This window comes from Gasterosteus aculeatus, chromosome 18, assembly GCF_964276395.1.
Source record: "Gasterosteus aculeatus chromosome 18, fGasAcu3.hap1.1, whole genome shotgun sequence".
In the NCBI taxonomy this organism is placed as follows: Eukaryota; Metazoa; Chordata; class Actinopteri; order Perciformes; family Gasterosteidae; genus Gasterosteus; species Gasterosteus aculeatus.
In genome coordinates, this window is record NC_135706.1 from 13,901,660 (window position 1) to 13,922,281 (window position 20,622).

A 20,622-nucleotide genomic window follows, 5' to 3' on the forward strand; every position below is an offset into this window, starting at 1 on the left:
GTAATGTCAGAATTTTTTAGAATTCATAAAATGTCAATGAATGTGGGAAAAAAGGACAGAAACAAATACAGCTCAATATGTAAATTATATACGTAACAAAGAGGGACCAATGAACAGATTCAGAATCTTTTATACAAAATGTTTATCGTAATCACGCAGTGCATTGCTCACATCCTTGTGTGTAAAACCAACCAACACGACCGCCACAAAACAACGCTGCGCTTTCTTCGTGGTTCATCTTCAACGTCGGCCTGCTGGAAGCTGATCCGCGTCCTTTTGTGGAAAAAATGAGGACAGTCCTCAAATCCTCCGCTGGTTCAGCCCCAAACCAGAAGTCACCTATTGATCAATAACGTAGTACTGAGTGAGAACAGACCCTCGGTGTGGAGACGTGTCCCTTCTCCACTGAACCATGAGACGGTAAATGTCACGTGTGGACTTGTTAGTTTAAATCTACGGAGTCTGAAGAGAGCTGATAATTAGAGCTTTTCTTTTTTAGGTCATGACTACCATTACATTACATTACAGGTCATTTAGCTGACGCTTTTATCCAAAGCGACTTACATTACACTTTAAACCCGTGGCTTTTTACATTTTGTCCCCGGGGAGCAATTAGGAGTTGCTTAGTCCAAATAATGTCGGGGTTGTTTAAAATGTTAATTACTGTCGCTGCTTATATATACAAACGTGTTCTATGGGCAGCCTCAATACAATAAACCTCCAGGTGTCGTACAGTTACATGCTCATATAATCAGAGTTGCTCTTCTAACGTCAACATGCAGACACTGTTACATCGTGTACTTCTACACACATGGAGCTACACGGATCACTTTTATCCTCCCAACATGTGCACGTGTTTCATATGATGCATTAGTGTGAGAAGTTGCAGCCCTTGTGGGACAGGGCACTGAGTGAGGAATGTTTTCAGTACTCCGGGATGCTCGGCCCGGTTCAGAAGGAAAACAAATCTGCACTCCAGCTGTCCAGAGGCCGACGGCGCTGGAACCTCACATGGAGTGTGTGTGTGTGTGTGTTAGCGGTCGTCGTGTCTGTTAGTCCTGAGCATGCGCAGCTCGTCCTCCAGGTATCCGATCCTCTCCATCAGAGCGTCCCGGTCGGCCTGAGCCTTCTGATCCGCCTGCCAGCGCGCCTCCTGCACCTTCCTCTCGTACCAGCGCTCCATCTGCGCCGACACCGCCTCGAAGAAGTACTGGGTCACCTCCTGTGCGTGCATGTTTTCCCTCTCCTGAGCAAAGCAGGGCTCGCTGGGCTGGTCCCCAAAGACCTCCAGAGTCCTGACCCCCGCGGCCCCTCTGGACTTAGTCCTGCTGCGGCTGTGCTTCCTGTGGCGTTTCCCTTGGTCCCGCCCTCTGAGCCCGGCCTCGGTTGTGGCGCAGCGGCGCTCTGTGGCCGGAGAAAGGCTGCTGGATCTGCACTTCCTGCCCCCCCTCGCTTCGCGCCCGGCGTCCTGCAGGTCCTGGTTCTTCTTCTGGGTGTCGGCACAGATCCCGGAACGCTCCTTGGGCCGGACCACCTGGACTGCGGTCAGGGGAATCTCTGCAGCAGCGAGAGCGCTGACCTCTGCAGCGGGAGCCTTGTCACCATCTGTTAAAGGTTCAGGGGAGTGAGAGTGGCGCTAACAATTAAACTCTTTACAGTACCGGTCACTGCAAAGGGAGACACATTAAATGTATTTGATCAAATTGTATTCTATCTGCAGCTTTCCTGTCACACTTGTGTTCGAGGACAGTCGGAAAGATGTAAATCTGAAGTTTTTCACCGTTTCTACAGCATCGGGGCAGAACAGCCAAGGTTTTCCCGGCGTATTCGCTCGTGTCCACTGCAGAACAAACGTGTTCTCTTGGTGCTCCCCTCAATTCATTGTTTTAATAAACGCCTGGCAGAGCGACGCAGTGCCGCCCGTCTCGGGTAGAATAAGATGCTGAATGAGGCCTCACCTGGCGAGCTCTCCACGTGAACCACAAAGTAGTGGTTGGCTGAGCCGGACTCCCCCCGGCTGGAGTCCAGGGGAGCCGGGCCGTCGTGGAGCTCCGGGCCCTGGAGGCTGCCCCCCCGGCCAGAGGGCAGCACGGTGACGCCGGCTGCTTCCTTGTTCAGGCCCTCGGCGGCGGAGGAGGAGCGGCGCAGCTTGCCGCCGGCGTCGGGCTCTCCGGGGGAACGAAGGTCCACGCTGTGCAGCTTGGACAGACACCACGTCTTCAGCTCGCTGACCAGAGACGCCTGCTTGAAGGGCAAAACGACCACGCGGGCTGTTACGTTTATGCCAAGATGTCAGCCATATCATCTGCTCGGCTGAAGTTAAACCAAAGTGGCCTTGGAGCCGTGAGGGTCTGAGATGACGTCATCAGCTGCAGAGCCTGTGATTGGTCGTTGGCGTTACCTGGCTCTTCTCTGCTTCCAGCCTCTCCTGCAGGGCCCGCTGTTGGATCCTCTGCAGACACTCGGTCCTCTCCGCAGACACTCGCTCCACCGTCATCTTGTCAAGAGCTCGGATCTGACGGATGAAAACAAGTCGCACGCCGCTTGAGCTCAACTAGAAACACGAGGAGGCAGCGAACACACAGCAGAAACTCATGTGAGGTCCGTGCTGCAGCAACTATCTACTTCATGATTTCCTCCTTCACTGAACTAATCAGGCTGTCATAGCTGGTCTATTATGCACCTCTACCCATTAAATCCACATTATAAATATGGATTCAACCAGGATCTCATTGTGTAAATATTAGTTGGAGCAATGCGTGGCGTGCGCTACCTGGTGTTTGTTCTTGCGGTCCAGCTGGCCCATCTTGCTGTTCATCAGGTCCTGGACGGTGTGGATTTCGGTCTTCATCTCCTCCTTGGTGGCCTCCAGCTGGTTCTCCAGTTTACTGATGAGAGGTTCACAGCGGCAGCCGTTCAGAGGAGCCTGAAACACGCCGCACGTGTAAACGGAAGAGGAAACACGCAACGTGTGCAGCAGAGACCAGACAAGTATTTATGCACATTTATTGTCCCCGCAGTCACTAATCGGGCCACAGTGACACTTGGAGCACAGTTACGTTCAAGGCGAGCTCCCCTCTCCGGGCGCACGCGTAACCGGCGGTTCGGGCACTTGCCTGCATGACCTTGCCGTCCTTGCCGCGGTACAGCGTGTAGAGCTGGTAGGCTTTGTAGTTATGTGGAGGGATGTCGGCTCCCGGCGGTTTGCTTTTCCTCTTGCGTACGCCGTCGCTGTGCCTGGTCTCTCTGCGGCGCAGCGGCTCGGACAAAGACGGCTGAAGCGGTCACAAGGTCCGAGGTTAACGACGTCCTGAACTTCTGCAAGTGGATTCAAACGAGTTCCTCCGACAGAGGGGACCTACTTTGTCCTTCCGCTTCCTGTTCTTTGCCGCCCTGCTGTTGGTCTCGGGGACGTCGGCGTGTCTGCAGGCGGGTCGGTCGCTGCTCTGGCTGTCGTCTGCGGCGCTGTCCTGCAAACAATGTATGTGAATATAAAGAAAAACTAAAAGAAAGATCTTCCCGTTTCTTTCTTCTCCTTTAATCAAGCTACAAACACAGCGGTTACCTTACAGGGCAGCGCCTCGTCTCTGGGCACAGACTGAGCTCTGCCCTCCGCCTTCATCTTCTCCCTCCTCTTCCTCGCACTCCTGCCACGCACAAAACTCTGCACCTTCACGCGGAAGGAAACAAACGTCTGGACTGGAGTCACTGCTGAATGATCGTGTCTGCTGCGTTATATGAAACACGAGGGATAAATATACAATATACATTTTACAAACAATGCCTTGATTTATAAAAAGATTTGTGGAAGCTGATGTTGGAGAACAAAAGATTTCAATCTTCTTCTTTTTTTTTTGTAACTCTCAGAAAAATACCATTTGACTTTTCAGATCTCTTTGGAAAGAAGCATCTTAGTGGACGAAACGCTGCGTATTTGGTTGAATTGTTGAATTTGACAGAATGTAGCAGGAGCCTCTGTTGCATACAGAGGCTCCTGCTACATTCTGTGGTTTAAAGCTGCTGGGGAGACTGGGAGTTACTGGTTTTACCTGGGGAGCTTTGGTCAGCAGCAGAGCCACGTCTGGGTTGTTGTGTTCTCTGGCCTGGTCCAGAGCCGTCTGACCCGCCTGCTCACACGCAGCAAACCAGAGTTAATGCATAATTAACCGATTTGAGATTAAATTAAGAATCAAGGTCAAGCAACAGAAGTGTGTGCTGACTCGTCAGAGCACCAACGCTTCCTCTGAGCATCAGCGACGTGGAAAGAGGCTGCAGGAACTCACATTGTTGCAGATGTGGCTGTCCGCTCCCGCCTCCAGCAGCAGGCGTACCGTCTTCTTATGATTCAGAGCAGCTGCCACGTGCAGCGGCGTGTCCCCAGCCTGCACACACACACACACACACACACGGGTTTCGGTCTGAGTGTGGACCCTTCTTAGCTTGTCTGATGCTTTCATAATCACTTCAACCAGAGACACGTATGTTCCTGCAGAGGGACTATGCCACAGTGGAAGGTACTGTGCACCAACGCCGTGTTGGACTCTCTGCGATCTGAACTCACCTGGTTTTTCTCTGCCACGGAGCAGAAGGCTCCCAGCAAGATGCGGATCACCGCCACGTGGTTGTAGCGGGCGGCAACATGCAGACACGTGTCCCCCGCCTGGAAAACACATTTAGCATTTAGCGTGTTCAAGGGATCAACAACAGACAGGTTTGTGGCGTCGGCCAACGACGGAGCTGCACCGCTCATGTTTTTTTATTGAAGGTTCCTCACTGCGAGTGGACATGTGACACCTTGAGCACTCACAAGGATTGATGAGTGAATGTCCACTGTCTACCTCCTCCCTTCTCCACTAACTCCAAAGAGAAGCATCTTTCTCTCGCTAAATGCTAATAAGTGTATCCACGGGAGACCGGCTGGAGACTCACGTGGTTCTTGCTGTCGGGCCTGGCGCCCCCCAGCAGCAGCACCTTGGCGCTCTGAGCGTGGCCGTTCTGACAGGCGAGGTGGAGAGCTGTGTTTCCTGCCTGGAAGCAGAAAGTCATCATTTACTTTTGTTTACTAGGATCTATTTTCTCACACAAGTTGCTGCAGGATTCCTACAGAGTTCATAGCCATTGGTGGAAAGTCGAGAACTAGGGCGCAACATCACCTTGTTTTTGGCGTGAGCGTTGGCGCCGCCCTTCACCAGCACTTTGACGGACTGGCTGAATCCGTGCCAGGACACCTCGTGGAGCGCCGCGTTACCGTCCTGACCAGACAAGAGCACATTTCAAACCATGCAGAGTCCACATGGAGGAGAACAGCAGTAGGTGTGGACAGACGCCGACGTTGTTACCAAAGCAGTGCACTTTGGTGAGGGATGGACAAAAAAATACAGCCGGAACGTATCCTAACATATGGCTGGTTCTTTATAGGTAAGTAAACACATTGTGATCCATTGATGTTTCCACAGCTTTTTTTCCTGGATTTTCAAATAAGCTCTGGCAAAATGTGACATTACGTGAAAAGATTTTCCACATAGTCTGCTCACTTTGGACAAATACTGAGGGATTCAAGTGGAAAGGGGCTTAATCAGCATGCACGTTAATGCTTGCTGGATTATTTTTGTACATCCACTGGGACGCCATTAACAGGATAGTTACGACTTGTGTGTGTGGTTGTACGATGTACTTACAATAAATAGACTGACTACAAACGAGGGAGCAAAGGAACGCAGTGGTGTGGACGGAGGCAGCAACAAGACATATTTCACATTTCTAAAAGAATGGTATCTATTCATAGACCCTTTCCTTCTTGACCTTGAGGTCAGACAGCCCTTTTTTTCGGGGAACTGATTCCGTATCGTAGCTCTCCTCAAAGCCTTTGACTCCTTTGACAAAAACAGTAACATACGAAGCAGAACACGGCGAGTCGTTGGGTGTTATTTTGTAACTCTGGTGTCTCACAATCTTCATTTCGGAGAAACTACAGCGACTGAATTCCTAATAAGCCTCCTTTATAAACTGTGAGAGGAGAGAATTTGTTGTTGTTTGGTGGCTTTGTAGAGTAGATAACAGCTTCAGTTATCTGACCGAAGGGCAACGTAAAGCCGAGTAGGGATGAGCACCTAAAGCAAGCTGACAGCCACATCACACAACTATTGTCTCGTGTGCTCCATTTATGTACACGGTCTGCAGAGAAGAGCAGAATGCGCTCAGAACAAAATCCCACCGGCATCTGTCGAGCGCTTATTAAACAATCTAAATGTATCTAGTTTTATTAATGCTTCATTTAGGAGTTTTATTCCTCTTTTGGGACTCGAGGCTAAGTAGATGCTCTTTGATTATCAGATGCTTTAATGCGCTCTTCATTCTGCTTTGAAATTCCTCCAGTGTGTTTCAGTGTGTGTGTTTCCGTGTGTGTGTGTTTGATCCTCGCCTTGTCCTGTCTGTCCAACGCACACCCTTCCTGAATGAGAGCGCTGATGACGTCGCCGTTTCCCACCACGGCGGCCCGCTGTAACGCCGTCTGCTCCCCCTGCCAACAGAAACACACACACACACCAAAACTTTGTGTTCTGTTCAAATCATTTGACAAAAAAATTGTACAGAAAAAAGTAGCCAACGAAAACAGGTGTTTTTTGTAACTCAGAACTTTTGGTGCTGTATGAATGAAATGTGATTGATAAACGAGAATAACTAAAAGGTCCATATTTAACCATTTTGAGCCCTTAGAAAGATCACAAACAGGTTTCCTCCAAATTGTGTTAAACGATTTCCTTTAAAAAAGGATTTCCGTTCATGTCTCTGCCTGCAGGTCGAAGTAAATGCAAACTTGACACACTCATAAAGAGCCTTGTGCATCCCCGACTCAAGCGGAGACGATGTTTACATCATCAACGTCCCGCGGAGAAGACGCACAAACCACAGCAGGTCGTCTCAAACAGTTTACAGTTAAATTCAGCACACAGAGCAGATCAGTGGTGAGGGAGCAGGTTTGGAGGAAGGAGCAATGGTTTCCATGAGAGATGGAGGAGGAAGCGGCGGGAGACGAGCAGGGTCATTCAGAGCTTAGATAAGAAGTAGCCCAGGGGCAGCAGCAGTGGAGGAGGAGTGGAGTTTGTTCAGGGGGGGTAAGAATGTGGGGGGGGGCGCATATTTCCACCAGCTCAGTGGCAGCGGTGTTGGCTAACCTCCTTCACTCTCCCTGATCCTCCAGGCTCTTTCCCCGCCCTCCTCCTCCTCCTTTGGCTTCTCTCCTCCTCCTGACTCAGTCTGCACCTCCTGCTCCCTCCCGTCCTGGGGGGCGTACTGCAGCCGGTCGCCGAGCTCATTGACCACACGGAGTCAATTTGGCCTCGCTTTTCACTATGTGCGGGAAAGGGAAACCCCACGAGTGGACAGTCCAGAGGGTCCCATTCGAGGCCACTGGAGGTCATCAGACCAGTTACGTCTACAAGTATAAAGCTCCAGTGGGAACAAAACTGAAAGGAAAAAGAGGATAAGCGATCCACTGGCGACGGCCGACCAGGACAGCGGGGCGAGAGCCGGAAGTGGAAACGTGGAGGACGCAGCGGGCGGGTGAACTCACGTCGTCTTGGATGTCCAGGTCGCAGCCGGCTTTGAGCAGGATGCGCACGACCGCGATGTGGCCTTTGTAGGCGGCCAAGTGCAGGGGGCTCCTGCCATACTGGGGACACAAGACACACACGGTGAAGCAAACGTACTCACGCAAAGTCCCCGAAGGTCGAGCTCCGCTGCGTCACGATTCCAGGGGGCCAGATAAGTAACGCTGCTCCAGGGGGACAATCCCCTCGCTAATGAGTCCCCCCCAAAACAAACAAACCTAATCCGCGGTTTAAGAGAATCGTGCACAATCTGAACATCTGGTCCTGCCGGCTGAGGGGCGGATCGGCTACGCATCCTGCCAACACAGGCCGCTGTGGGCGGAGCCTGAAGCAGGAAGGTCACTGGACTAGACACACCAATTTGAATGATTTTATGAGAATTGCTTTTATTATAAATAATATATTAAATATAATACATATATTATAAATAAAATATAATATAATGTACAGGATTTGAGTGGTCTTATTGTTTCTCTCTATATCATAAAACATGGACTATGTTGGGCATACTGTGCAGCGATTCATTAAGATATTAAACGGACACCAACATCTTGTGATCAGATACTTAACGTAATAGTAACAGGAGGAAACTTCACTACGGGGAAATTCCTTCTGACAGATATATAATTATCATAACAACAACACTGGTTGGGGGGATCGGGATCAAAGCTCTGAGCACATCCTGAACATCACATCCCAAACAAACTGTATCCAGGAGAAAGACGGAGCAGGAAGTCAGGTGATCCCTGTTAATCTGTCGTTCCACTGAGCAAACGCGGTTTAATAACAGATCAAATGTGTGTTCCCACACAACCGCGCCACCTCCCCCCGGTATTATCTCAGACGTGCTTTGTCTGGGTGCGGCTCTGTATTTACGCGGCCCTCAGATCGAGTTACCTTGGAGAGGAGCCACTGGCCGAGCTCAGGTAAACAGCCGGCCTGAGGGGGGGGTCTACACACTTTTTTCCAGAGGCACTCGGTACTTTGGGTGTCACTTTACTTCACAGTTGTTGTCTGCGTATGCTCTTGTAAAGTTACATCCCTCGTGGGGATCAATACATCTCATCTTTCATCTTAAAAGGCGAATCTCAGAACTCTTCGATGTTAAAGTAAAAAATTTGTCCAAACATATTTGACATTTTTGTTCTCCATTTAGTAATCAAGTATTGGCTCTTGGCTCCCGTCAATAATACCTGCAGAGGGACCAAATCCACTCCAATGTAAGTGATGCGAGACAAAACCCACAGTCCTTGGAAACCTGGGAACCCACGAGGTCTCAACCATCATCTCACAACGCTTTCCTCTTCATTACCGACCTCATTAAAGCCCCCCTGTCATCCGTTTTCCCCCTCAATCCCTTCATCGCATTAGCCTTCTGAAAACTATTCCCGCATTCCGTTTCCCGAGCAGGGGAATGTTTCGTATGAAACTCTGCCCCCTTTATCCTGGATTAAGTTTTCATCGTGGCACCCGGCCAAAATACCCAAATAACAGCTGGTCCGAACAAAATCATCGGAGCAGCACGCGCGATGTTGTCGTAGCCGCTGCGGGACGAAGCCACGGCGTTCCCGTGGGAAATTGGTTTTGCGAAGCACATGGCGGGCGAAAATAATCATTTGAGATAAAAGGATTCACACATGAATATTATTCAGCACTCGCTCGCTTTTTCGTTTCAGGGATCCGACAGAATATTTATAAAAACACCAAGAAATCGATGATTTTATACGTGAGCCTGAAAGCTTTCACGTCAAAGTGAATACGTCTATTTGCTTACATATAGATAATAAAGCAATATTGAACTTTTTTTCCCCCCCCTCACAATGATGAACTCGCTGCGGTGCTCACGACCTCGTTCACGCTGGCTGCACATCATCACGCTGACTGAGTGCGGAGCTTCTGAAATCACTTGTTCCCATTAAAGCTCCAGAGCCGCTCGGCCTCTCGTGCTCCGCTTGCTTCCGTTTGAACCGAGAGGCGCAGGTGACATCTGCTCCGTAAACAGAAAATACTGCCATATTTACTTCGCGCACAAAAAAGTCGCAGTAAAGACATTAGCGGGAGTGAAAAAACACAGGCGGGCTATTTGGATCATCAGTAGAGGACCTGGATGAGTCACACAGCTCGGGGACACGACGGGACAAACGACACCCAGAGGAGGCAGACGCTGTAAAACGGGCCGCTGACAGAGAGATGAAGCTCCAGATATCACATGTCCCCGTTTTTGGTTTCTTTCACTGTTGTTGAGCTCATCTGAAGCTGCTCCTGCCTGCATGACTCCCACTGCTCACACCGTCATCATTGGTCATATTTCTATTACTGCTTTTACCACCATTATTACTTGGTTTTCTCCACTACGCTGTGGTTGGAGATTTTATTCTGCTAATATCAGAGCATTATTCACAGTACTAGTCTCATTATATGTATCCTTTCTGTCATGTGGATTAACTTAGTTACTACTTATCATTTTGTACATATCTATTGTTCTTCTGTCCATGATGGGAGAGGGATACTCCCCCTTTTTCCCCCGAAAGGTTCAGGAACAGAGGACGTTGTATGTTGTGCAGTCCTCTGAGGCGTGTCCGTCATTCTCTACACAATTACAAAGGAATTGAAGCACCCCCCCCCACTCACCTTGGTCACGGCCACTTTGGCGCCCTTGTTGATGAGCTGGACCACATTGTCGGCTTGTCCCTTGTGCGACGCTATGAGGAGGCGCTCGGAGAGTGCGAGGACCTCAGCCGCATCCTGCTGGCTCATGAAGCAGGGCAAGAGAAGCCGCCGCACTCGGACGCGGGGGCTCCGGGTGGCGTGGGTGAGGGGGGGGGGGGGGGGTAGGGGGGCGGAGGCAGCAGTGGCGGTCAGTCCGAGGGGGTCCGTCTAACTCATGGCGAGCGCCGCTGCACACGTGGAGCTGGAGACGCTGCTGCTGCTGCTCACGTTGGTTAGAAACCCCGCGAACCGCCGCGATTCCTCCCCTTCATCCTCTCCGCTGCTGGGAAGAGAAGAGGAAACACATGGCGTGAAAACACTGTGCAAACAGGAAGACGGGGAGGAACGCGGGGGGGGGGGCACATCCATACTGTACACGTTGTTCTACACATCCGCACAGAAATAACAACGTGTGCCACAAAGAGGGAAACATAATGTTTATCTAAGCCTGTACTGCATCATTTAATTCAATAGTAGCGACTCCTCATCACATTGAAATACACATTGCGTTTTACTGCTGCCGTCGTGTGTTACCGTAATAAGTCTGTGGGACGCGTGATGATGTTTCCTCTAACTAGTCGCTCCTTGTATTGTCCGAAGAGCCTTTTCTCCCCAGACTTGATGTCCCTGTAATAAAACGACCCCTTGTGACCTCTGGGATCATCACGGCCTCGTGGAACTTTACAACTATTAGAGGAAATACAGCTTCACCAGGGTCACTGGCGAGAAAGAGGTTCCTGAGCAGACACATCACAGAAACATACGGTTCTTGCAAAAATCCTCAAATGTAGTATGTAGTAGTAAAAGTATTTTGCACAAAATCTCTGCTCTAACTTTCCTTTGTTTGGTTTCAATTTTGACGGATATCTATGTATTACTTAATAATTCTCTAGAAGTTAGAAGTTCCTTCAGAATAACAATTATTGTATGAGGAGAAGATTTTACAATTTGTTCATTATTATTTGTATTTCAGTAGAGAGACAAGGTGTTTTGGGGAGACAGGGTGAACCATTTAGTGGCAGTAAAGACACTGACAGTTCTGACAGTGGCTTCCTTTCATCTCAAATTCTTTTCTGTTGTTATCAATCCAGCGTCATAAAACTAGCAGGTAACAACAGACGCTCTGAACATGTTGGGACAGGAAGGCTGGGTGATTAAAGAGCCAATATTATCTGTTATAGATGTTATTTGTGCTGTGACAACTCCCAACTATACGAGCATTTATTACAGGGTTGTGTCTTTTTATAGAATGAGAAATATTTATTACAGCCAGACTACTTCTACTACATGTGGTTTATTTAAAATATATTTTTTATTTCACAGATATAAAATTTAAAATTGCTGATTAATGACATAAGACAGAAGCAACAGGAAGGAGATAAACTCACTCACGAAACAAACGCACAGGTGCTCACGTTCACTGTTGCACCCTGACTGTTGATCAACTTAATGCATCACCGATGCACAGCAGGCGCACGCGACGTCTGGCTAACATGCTACATGCTAACACCAGCAGTGACCTTTGTGAGGTGAGTCCGTTTATCCCTGAAGCTGAAAACTCGTTCTATTTGAGGAGCACAGCAGGACCAACGAGGTCCAGCGGACTGGTTCCATTATGCTTTGAGGAGGAGGGAGTAAAGCAGCTGAATCCGGAGCAGATTGTGGAGGATGTTTCCGTACACAAGTGGATTCTTCACGCGAGAAGGTCAAGAAAAACTTTGTCGTCTCTGAGCTTCATAGTGATTAAAAGGTGCAGACTTTTTTGTAGCCTAAAGTACAAAAATAGTACATTTAAACTAAATGATCCTTTTACTTTTTTCAGTACAGTTACTTGATTAAATATATTTGAAGTAACCAGAGACTAACAGGCACCGTTTTGCTCGTGGTTTCGTGGGGAAAAGCCTCCCGCCTTTCATTCGCTGTCATAATTGGGTGGTCTTCTCAATCAGAGGCTGCAGAGATGCACTTTTCTCAACTTCTCAGCCATGAGGCCGTGTAACCACAGCAGGCTGCTTCTCTCTCCCACAGCGGGGCTTCGGTCAAGGTTCTCACATTCTTGTGTTCATCCAATAGCTTCCCTCAATTAACTGGGTTAATGTTGGTGTGAGATCCCTGCATGTGACCGCGAGTGCATGACGCAAAAGGGTTCTCATGCGCCGACAAAAATAAATTGCTGTAAACTCCCCTGTAGCTGAGCGAATGAGGGAGTTTGCTCGTCTTAAAAACGCAGTCTGAGAAAGTGGATCCGGACTTTGCAGTCGCTGCTTTCCAGGAGGCCAAGCGAACAAGCTGGTAACCGGAGCCGAACGCAGGACGCGGGAGAGACAGTGAAAACACCTCAACACCGACTGAAGAGGAAGAGGCACATCCCATCTGATCCCTGGAGCCTAATCTGTGATGACAGTCCGTCTAATGACGGCGTGTCTCATCGCTGAAGCACAGCGAGCAGCGAGGCCACGCGGAGCGGATGAAAGCAACAGGACGGCGTCAACGCCGCAGGCACACGCAACTAAATCCAAGACATTACCCCTCCAGCCCAACTCCACCACGGAACACAGATGCTACCAACCAAATCACTACTGGAGCAGAGTTTCAACTTTAAAGCACAAGAATATTACAGCGTGAATGGAACCGTAAAGATGTATTTTATTGAGATCTCACACCGCGGATTTAATAATAATCACGTTGGGTAGAATGAACATATTCAAATATTCATATTACAAATACACACAATGCCAAGGCTCGGGAGTCCAAACCAAGACAGTGTGCTTGATTATTCCCTCCATTATCCGTCTTAGACTCAAGACATTTCCACACGTCTAAAGTATTTATGGGCGATTCTGCAGTCCGACAAACATCCTTGAAAACAGCCAATTTGGAACCAGCCCACAGAGGGGAGTGCGTGAAAAACCTCCCCATCAGAGGTCAATTCAATTGAGCTGGAAAAAGGGTTGTGAATAACTATGGCAACCTGTGAATGGCTCCCTACTGCCCGCTGAAAAACTGAATAACATTAAGCTGAAGGGGGGGGTAGGGAGGGGGTATCCTCTCCCCAACTGCATTCCAGTGGATTCTCCAGAAGATGCCGTTCAGTCGGAGACCTTGCAGACACAAAGCCGGCCTGGCAGCGGCAGCGAGGCTCCTCGCAGGCAGCTAGGCAACCGGCCTTTTGTGCAAACCCCTTTCTCCTGAGCTCAGGACTCCAGTTCAAGAACCAGAAACGCCGAACCCTCTTTTCACAGCTCAGGGAGGCCTTGGAGAATACTTATTAACCGGCTCGCCTTCTCACGCAGACGTTTACTCCTTGTGGTGGGGGGGAGAGAGCCCATCGGGGAGGTGGAAGGACTGTTTATACTTTATCAATTTGTGCATATTGTTCATAAATTCACCAAAGATTATTACTATACAGCCTAATTTGCATATTTAACATGGAGGGAGAGGTTTGGGTCAGTCTGAGGTCAACAGAATACAGCCGGCCGTCTCATGTTGTGTGTTCCTTTGTCAGATTAATACCACAATATATACTTAATGGACCATTACTATTAGACAAACACAACATTGCACAGAGTCAGACTCCATCAGTATAATGTTTTAAGTTTATAAAACAGCATTTCCCGGAGCGATCAGCATCCCATAATGCATAACAAGCCTCTCCATTTGTTCAAACAGTATTTAATCAAAGGCTGCTGCTCGTGTTTGGGCTTCTCTGATAGCGGACTTGTCGAGTCCTGCGGTCCGGCCGGCTGGAGTTGTGACGGGCTTCATTCAGAGAAACAGCTGTGGTGGGCGGCGCCCGCTCGATGACCTCAGCGACATACCTGCTCTGACCTCACCGACTCATTCACAATCACCTGCACATTTCTCCCAAATGGGAGTTTCAACATCACATTCCCAGAACTGAAGGTCAATTATACCTATTATATATAATCAGGACTGGCACAGCAAGTATACGAGCTAAAACAAAACTACGAGGGCTCTGAATTCCGCCCTTCACAAGGTGTAAATCAGACGAGTAACACGGAGTCAGTGAGAGGACAACCATGAATCCTTTGGGACCTCGGGAAGCAGTTGATATCCGAAGTATGCCAGGAATGTAACGGCTCGTGCCCGCCTACCATCACGTGCATCACCAACACCTTTGAGGGTGAGAGGACATCAGGTCTGACCAACCAAGAAGTGATGCAATGCACTCCCTGACCTCTGAAAGACACCTCAAAGACGTGCACCAACATCTTTTCAGAAATTCCTTGAGGCGTCTCATTACACGTCAAAACTCTACAAGAGGTCACATCCTACAGATCCACATCGATACAGAATAAACATCAACTGTGAGTCTGTTACCTTTGTGTATTGAAGCAGAGCATGAACACACTAAAACTACCTTCAGCGGGAGCCTGCAGTGCATTCTCCATTATGTGGGTCATCTCCTCCCTCAGTTTGTGAGCACTCACAGCCCCATTGAAGTAGGCCTGTTACTTTACACTCCCACGGTACTACGCATGGACTCACACACACACTATTTCTACTGATGCAGCTCAGCTCATAGCTTCCTTTTTCTGTTAGTAAAAATGAGGGACAATAACCACCAAATGCTGAGTGACACATGAAAGAAGCCTTTGTGTGTTTTCTCGTACGGTGTCGCTGAGGTTACAACAACAAGCGCACGGAGTTAGTTGGATTTCCTTGTTGCAACAGGAGAGAGTGTTTAAGACCAGAAGGTTTGTGAAGATAATAAATCATCACTCAGATATGATCGTCACAGAAACCAAGATAAAGACACCTGTGATTTCATTTTTATTCCAAGATAAAAACGGGTGTCTCCCCACGTCTAGTGAATCTGAGTGCAGAAGGAACAACAAAGACACAAGTGGCAGCTTCCCTTCCACTGCTCTTAACAGTGCAGCTATTTCCCCCACCCAATACTGTAGATGTGGGGTATCAGTGACATGACCATTTAATGTGTGTGTGTGAAAAGCTAGTGGTCTGAATGGAGCCCCCCCCCCCCCCCCCTCTCACTCAAAACTCAGCCATCTGTCTTTGCTGCACCAGTCAGGGACGGAGAGCTAAAACCAGATTAAAACAATACTTTGACCCGCACTAATCCCAAGATCTGTTCCAGCGCTGGCTCGCTGCAGGAACATCTACGGTGGACCCAATGGGACATAAGTGGAAGTATAACCACAGGCGGGGACGTGGTGGCCACGAGGGAGCTGGTGACGCAGGTTGTGCGTGACAGTAGATGCCTCTTCACACAAAACTAAATGGTACGAGGACGAACATCTTTGAGGTGCATTATGGTCTTTTGGACAAAAGCGTATAAACCATGGCGTAATTTAAAGGCGCCGTTAACAGCCACACATATTTTCCATTTTATCTGTTTAATCACCAGAGAAGCGGGAGGCCGATACTCTGTTTGCTAATCCTCAGGTCACTGCTGGAAATAAACCTCCTGTCACACAAGAGACAGCTGATCCAGATGTGATGGCCATCAATAAATAATACAGAGCTTAACTTAAACATTAGACTAAATGTAACAACACATTGTGCATTAAGTACAAGTCGCATCGCTGTACAGGGGAGGACATTGAAACGACCCTAAAAACCAGGATTAGAAGAATCTTTTTTGTGCATTTCTCTCAATGAAACAACAGGTAAGGACGAGGTTAACAAATCTGTGACGGTAAAGAATAGTTATTACATCTTATGCATGAATAGTGAAATATTTAAAATGTTATTGTGCCCATGCACATTTTATCAAAGGACGTGTCAATGAGAAAGAAGTTGGCCTTGCAAAGTGAAAAGCTCCCAGGAGGAACTCCGTGTGGCGTCTGCAGCACAGCGTTGTTTAGACGTTACAACCAGAACATCTTATCAACGCGCCGGTGCAATATGAAGACAGAGGGATCATAGTTTCAGACGCGACCCTGGACTTGGTTTCTCTTCCATCTGCAGACAACTGGTGGTAAGACTAACAAAGCAACACCAACGTCTTTGCAGCCACGCTGCAGAATCCTCAGTTACATCGAAGTTGGCCTATTTTTTTTCTCACCATTTCTTTAAAGAAATTATGCCTGAATCTTAATGTAGAGAAGTAGCGTTGCATCATGGGAGTTCACCACCCTTTCTCAAATTAAAGTGACCATGATTTGAAAATAATTGAAAATTGTGTTAGGTCAATGAACTTATTGTAAGTCGCTTTGGATAAAAGCGTCAGCTAAATGACATGTAATGTAACTGAAATAAATGAGCCAGAATCTGTGCCAAATATCCTCCATTTACTCTGTTTTTGCTCTCTGGTTTTACGCTCCATACAATCTACAAACCTGTTTGAATGCAGTGCGACAGGATTAACGGATGCAGCTGCACAACAAAGAAGACCCTCACAAAAATAACTCAGAGTTTGAAGCCCCTTGCCAGTCTGGTGTCCGTAATCACCTCCCAACGCCCCCCCCCTCCTTTCATTGTTCAGAGGCACCGAGCAGAAAAGGCCCCTTGTGCTTGTGTCTCCAGCTTTTTGGTGGTACTTTTACAAAGAGGTCACCACCCGTGGCCCGCAGGCCAGCAAAGGCTTCACCACAACAACAACAGCACCACATGTGGTCGTTAGGGGAGCAAACTGCCCGTCCCACTAGCTTTCAGTCCAGTTAGCTGGCTTTCATTTCCCATGTCTTCCTAATATATACTCAGTAATGATTCATATTCCTGCCCAACCTCCCGGTGTGTTACAAAGTGACACCGAGGGTCCCAAGCAAGCGTCAGCGTGTGACGGGCCGGGGTGAGAACGCGTTGCGTAAACATGCGCAAATTAGGAGGAGGTGAAGCTGCCCGTGGCGCCTCATCTCCAGCTGGAGAGAGCAGAGTGTCAGCTGTCAGGCGGGGCATTCAAACACCCGCCCCCACCCCCTCCACCCCAACAACACACACAAAGTACAGGCTGCACCCTGCTGCACAGAGTGCTCCCGGTAGACAGCATCCATCCATCACTGCCTCCACATTGTTTCAAGTTACCAGTAAAGGGTTAAGTGGGATTTAGAGCCCCTGCAATGCAAAAGACTAAAGAGCTCCTTTCCCCCCCCCCCACAGAGCGATTCCCTACATTGGGACCAGAGTGGTGACATCGGCGCAAAAATCACAGAATCAATAAATCACACTGGCAGCTAAACTGGACCCATAATTCTGATGTGGAAATCTGATTCTAAATTGATATTATCTCCTTGAAACACAGCATTATTGCCACAGATTTGATGTTATAATGGGCAATCGGTCCTACAGAAAGGAAAGCCTCGTGGGAATTAGCAAATCATCTTTACTTCCACTTGAGAACAAATGCTCACATTAGGCTCCATTGCCCCATCTGACAGACAAATCTAATCATCTCCTCTCATACAGTGTCTAGTTTCTGGAGCATGTAAAGCGCCCCTCCCACCCACCCAGCCAGCCCTGTGGCCCACCAAGGCTCATTATGGGCCCATTACACACCTGGTGACCTCTGACCCCGTCAGCACTGTGCCGGGCTAATCAGCTCCCCGGGGACGGGAGCAGACGGACGGACGGGTGAGGTCGCTCGTCCTCATAACTGCGTGGGTGGATTCATCGGCTCCTCACAGAACGATTGAATCTCCATCTACAATTTACATTGTCAGGAGTTTTTTTCTTGTTAAAATTTTTTATTTGGAAGCTGGTGTGAACCCACAGAGGAGACGCTCCAGTTTTAAACCTTAGATTTAACTCCCACGGTTTCTATTTATGTTATTTGTTAACAAATTACTTTAGAGACTTATTTTGAGGAGTATTGTTTCTAATAAGAACTATGTTTACATCCTGCGTTGTTTAGAGAATCTCATTTTTGGAAGATGCTTAAAGATTTAGTAATATTGTAGACAATCATCCCATTCCACCTTTGTGTTTGTGTGTTTAAAAAAACGTTTGTACGGAGTAGGAATTTGTGCTCATCGTGTACATTTGTTGTGTATTTTGAACAGTTTGACGGCGGATTAGATGACGTTGACTGATGATGAAGGCGAGTAAATCCATCAGTAACAAAAGAACCACTGTGTTGCGTGTTTCCTGGAGGGAAGGAGAAAAGACGTTTGCCTCACACACAAGAGGGATGACCAGGAATCAAGGAGAAGGGGTGACTCATCGGTGTAACTTAATCTCACACAGATTCAATAGATTCTCACGGTGACGTTTTAGTCTGACACCTTTTTGTGCCGCTCAGTATAAAAAAGCATTAAAAAAAAACAAAGTATTACAACATGAATTAAAGTGGTATTCCTTGCCGTAGACGTGGGACAGTGTGAAATATTTTATGTACCAACTATCCCGGCCCAAATTACTTTGTTTCACAATATTATCAACATCTGCTTAAGTCCTTTAAAATTACACTTAAAACACACTGAATCCCTTTTCCCTGTGATTTGTACGGACGATATCTTAATCGCATCCGAGATACAAGATTTAGTTTTTCAGTGAACAACATTTAATTTGAAAAACTAACAACCAACCGAACAAACAATCTTAAATAAGTTAATCATAAACCCTGCATAAATTAAAGTTTTTGTTTTGTTTTGTTTTTTACATCTCACTGGGTCAATCTCTATAGTGGAATTCATTAAAATGTAAAGAGCCTAATGACACTAAAGCCTCATGAGCAAATCCCATTCTTCATCACCAGCTCACAACAACATATTCTTTCTTCCTTGGGGTATGAGTTGCTTTATTGGTCTGAGGAATTATCATTATAACACATTACAAGCGAGCCTGTCCTAAGAAGCTCATATCTTCAACCGTTAAATACCCGCAATTTGAACCCTTATAGCATTAAATATTTAGGTTAAGCCTTAAGCTGCAGGGAAGATTTCACTTAAGCCTACTTTATTTCACATTTCTGGGGTATTTTGTAGGGGTTGTAGCCTAATTTGCATCAGACACTCGCTGTTGTGCACCTAATGTCCTGAATAATTAGCAATTGCTTAATTTATTCCTGTTTCCAGACATCTGACATATTCCCTTGGTTGCACCGAAGCCCTTGAAATAGAGACGCATTTTGTAAGGATTGTATGCAGTAACGTGTGTATCTCCCTGGTGGGGTTTTATATGATTATAATGAACATCTCGGTGAGGTCGTTCAGTGGTGAAAAGCACACACACACGTTGACACGGTGGCTTTGTGAAGTCTGAGGGCATTTCAACTCTTTGATTTGCTGCAGCGGTGACGAGGGCCTTTCCCTGCAGGCACATATAACGTTACACACACACACTGAATCTGATGCCTACTTGTTGTATTTCTATTTAACGTTAGAGCTACAACTTAAGTTACTTATTCGTAACGTAATGTATTGTTTGGAGGTAAAATAACTTTGGGGGGCTGTTCTCACAAATATTGGTAATGTTCGCGATCATCATATTTCTACAACCGCTCAAATTAAGATTATTTATCTAATTAACGTTAGATCCGTTTAAGAGGCAAATTAAATGTGGTTTAAAGGGATTCTCTCGATGGACATTATCAATTAATAAAGTCACGATAAAATGAACATTTTACAAGTACAACATACAAGTTACACGAAGTGCACGGCCGTGAGAGTAAGAGAGTCCAGGTGGAATTGAGCCGATACCAGAACACGTTAGCTTAATGCTAAAGCTAAATCAAAGTTACGCTAGGAGCCTGCGGCCACTGGCGTTAGCTCACATTAACCCTCGTTATTAGAACACGGCGCTGATTTCTCCTTAATTCAAGTCAGCGGGCCTCGCCAAGCAACGACGCGCGTGAACCTCGGTGTTTACGAGGACAACAACTAAACAAAACAAATAAATAATGACGTCAATTACAAATAAGGAAAAGAGAGACTCACATCGGAGACGAAGAGCGACGCGACAGTTAAGTTCCGACAAGCTCGCGAGCTGCGCGTCGAGCGAGAGACACTTCGAGTGAAAACAAACGCGCGCTCGCCCTCTCTCTCTCTCTCTCCCCCTCCTCTCTCTCTTCCCCTCCGCTCTCTCTCCCCCTCCTCGCTCTCTCCCCCCTCCTCTCTCTCTCCCTCCTCTCTCTCTCTCTCTCCCCCTCCTCTCGCCCTCTCTCTCTCTCCCCCCTACTCTCTGTCTCCCCCTCCTCACTCTCTCTCTCCTCGCTCTCTCCCTCTTCGCTCTCTCTCCCCCTCATCTCTCTCTCCCCCCTCCTCTCTCCCCTCCTCGCTCTCTCTCCTCGCTCTCTCCCTCCTCTCTCTCTCTCACCCCTCCTCTCTCTCTCCCCCTCCTCGCTCTCTCTCTCTCCTCGCTCTCTCTCCCCCTCCTCGCTCTC

At 47.8% G+C, this 20,622-nt stretch overlaps 1 protein-coding gene across 12 annotated transcripts; it reads right to left on the bottom strand.

Annotated features, from left to right (window-relative positions):
• Nucleotides 1-112: 112 nt before the first annotated feature.
• On the bottom strand, nt 113-20,399 carry ankrd6b (ankyrin repeat domain 6b). 12 transcript variants are annotated; one of them, XM_040160649.2, is made up of 17 exons: nt 20,177-20,399; nt 10,854-10,946; nt 10,242-10,602; nt 7,574-7,672; nt 6,422-6,520; nt 5,154-5,252; nt 4,930-5,028; nt 4,562-4,660; nt 4,284-4,382; nt 4,050-4,127; nt 3,566-3,670; nt 3,363-3,470; nt 3,117-3,275; nt 2,774-2,926; nt 2,402-2,515; nt 1,959-2,241; nt 113-1,605 (listed from the first exon to the last, which is right to left on the bottom strand). In XM_040160649.2, exons 3-17 carry the CDS (start codon nt 10,365-10,367, stop codon nt 1,034-1,036), a joined length of 2,292 nt encoding a protein of 763 aa, XP_040016583.2. In that variant the 5' UTR covers nt 10,368-10,602; nt 10,854-10,946; nt 20,177-20,399; the 3' UTR covers nt 113-1,033. The 12 variants fall into 12 exon arrangements, with proteins under 12 accessions (XP_040016583.2, XP_077949652.1, XP_077949656.1 ...); XM_078093526.1 differs by lacking the exon at nt 10,854-10,946 and adding an exon at nt 7,176-7,466 and having other exon boundaries at nt 1,959-2,244; nt 2,402-2,554; nt 10,242-10,599; nt 20,177-20,312; XM_078093530.1 differs by lacking the exon at nt 10,854-10,946 and adding an exon at nt 7,176-7,466 and having other exon boundaries at nt 20,177-20,307.
• Nucleotides 20,400-20,622: the final 223 nt, after the last annotated feature.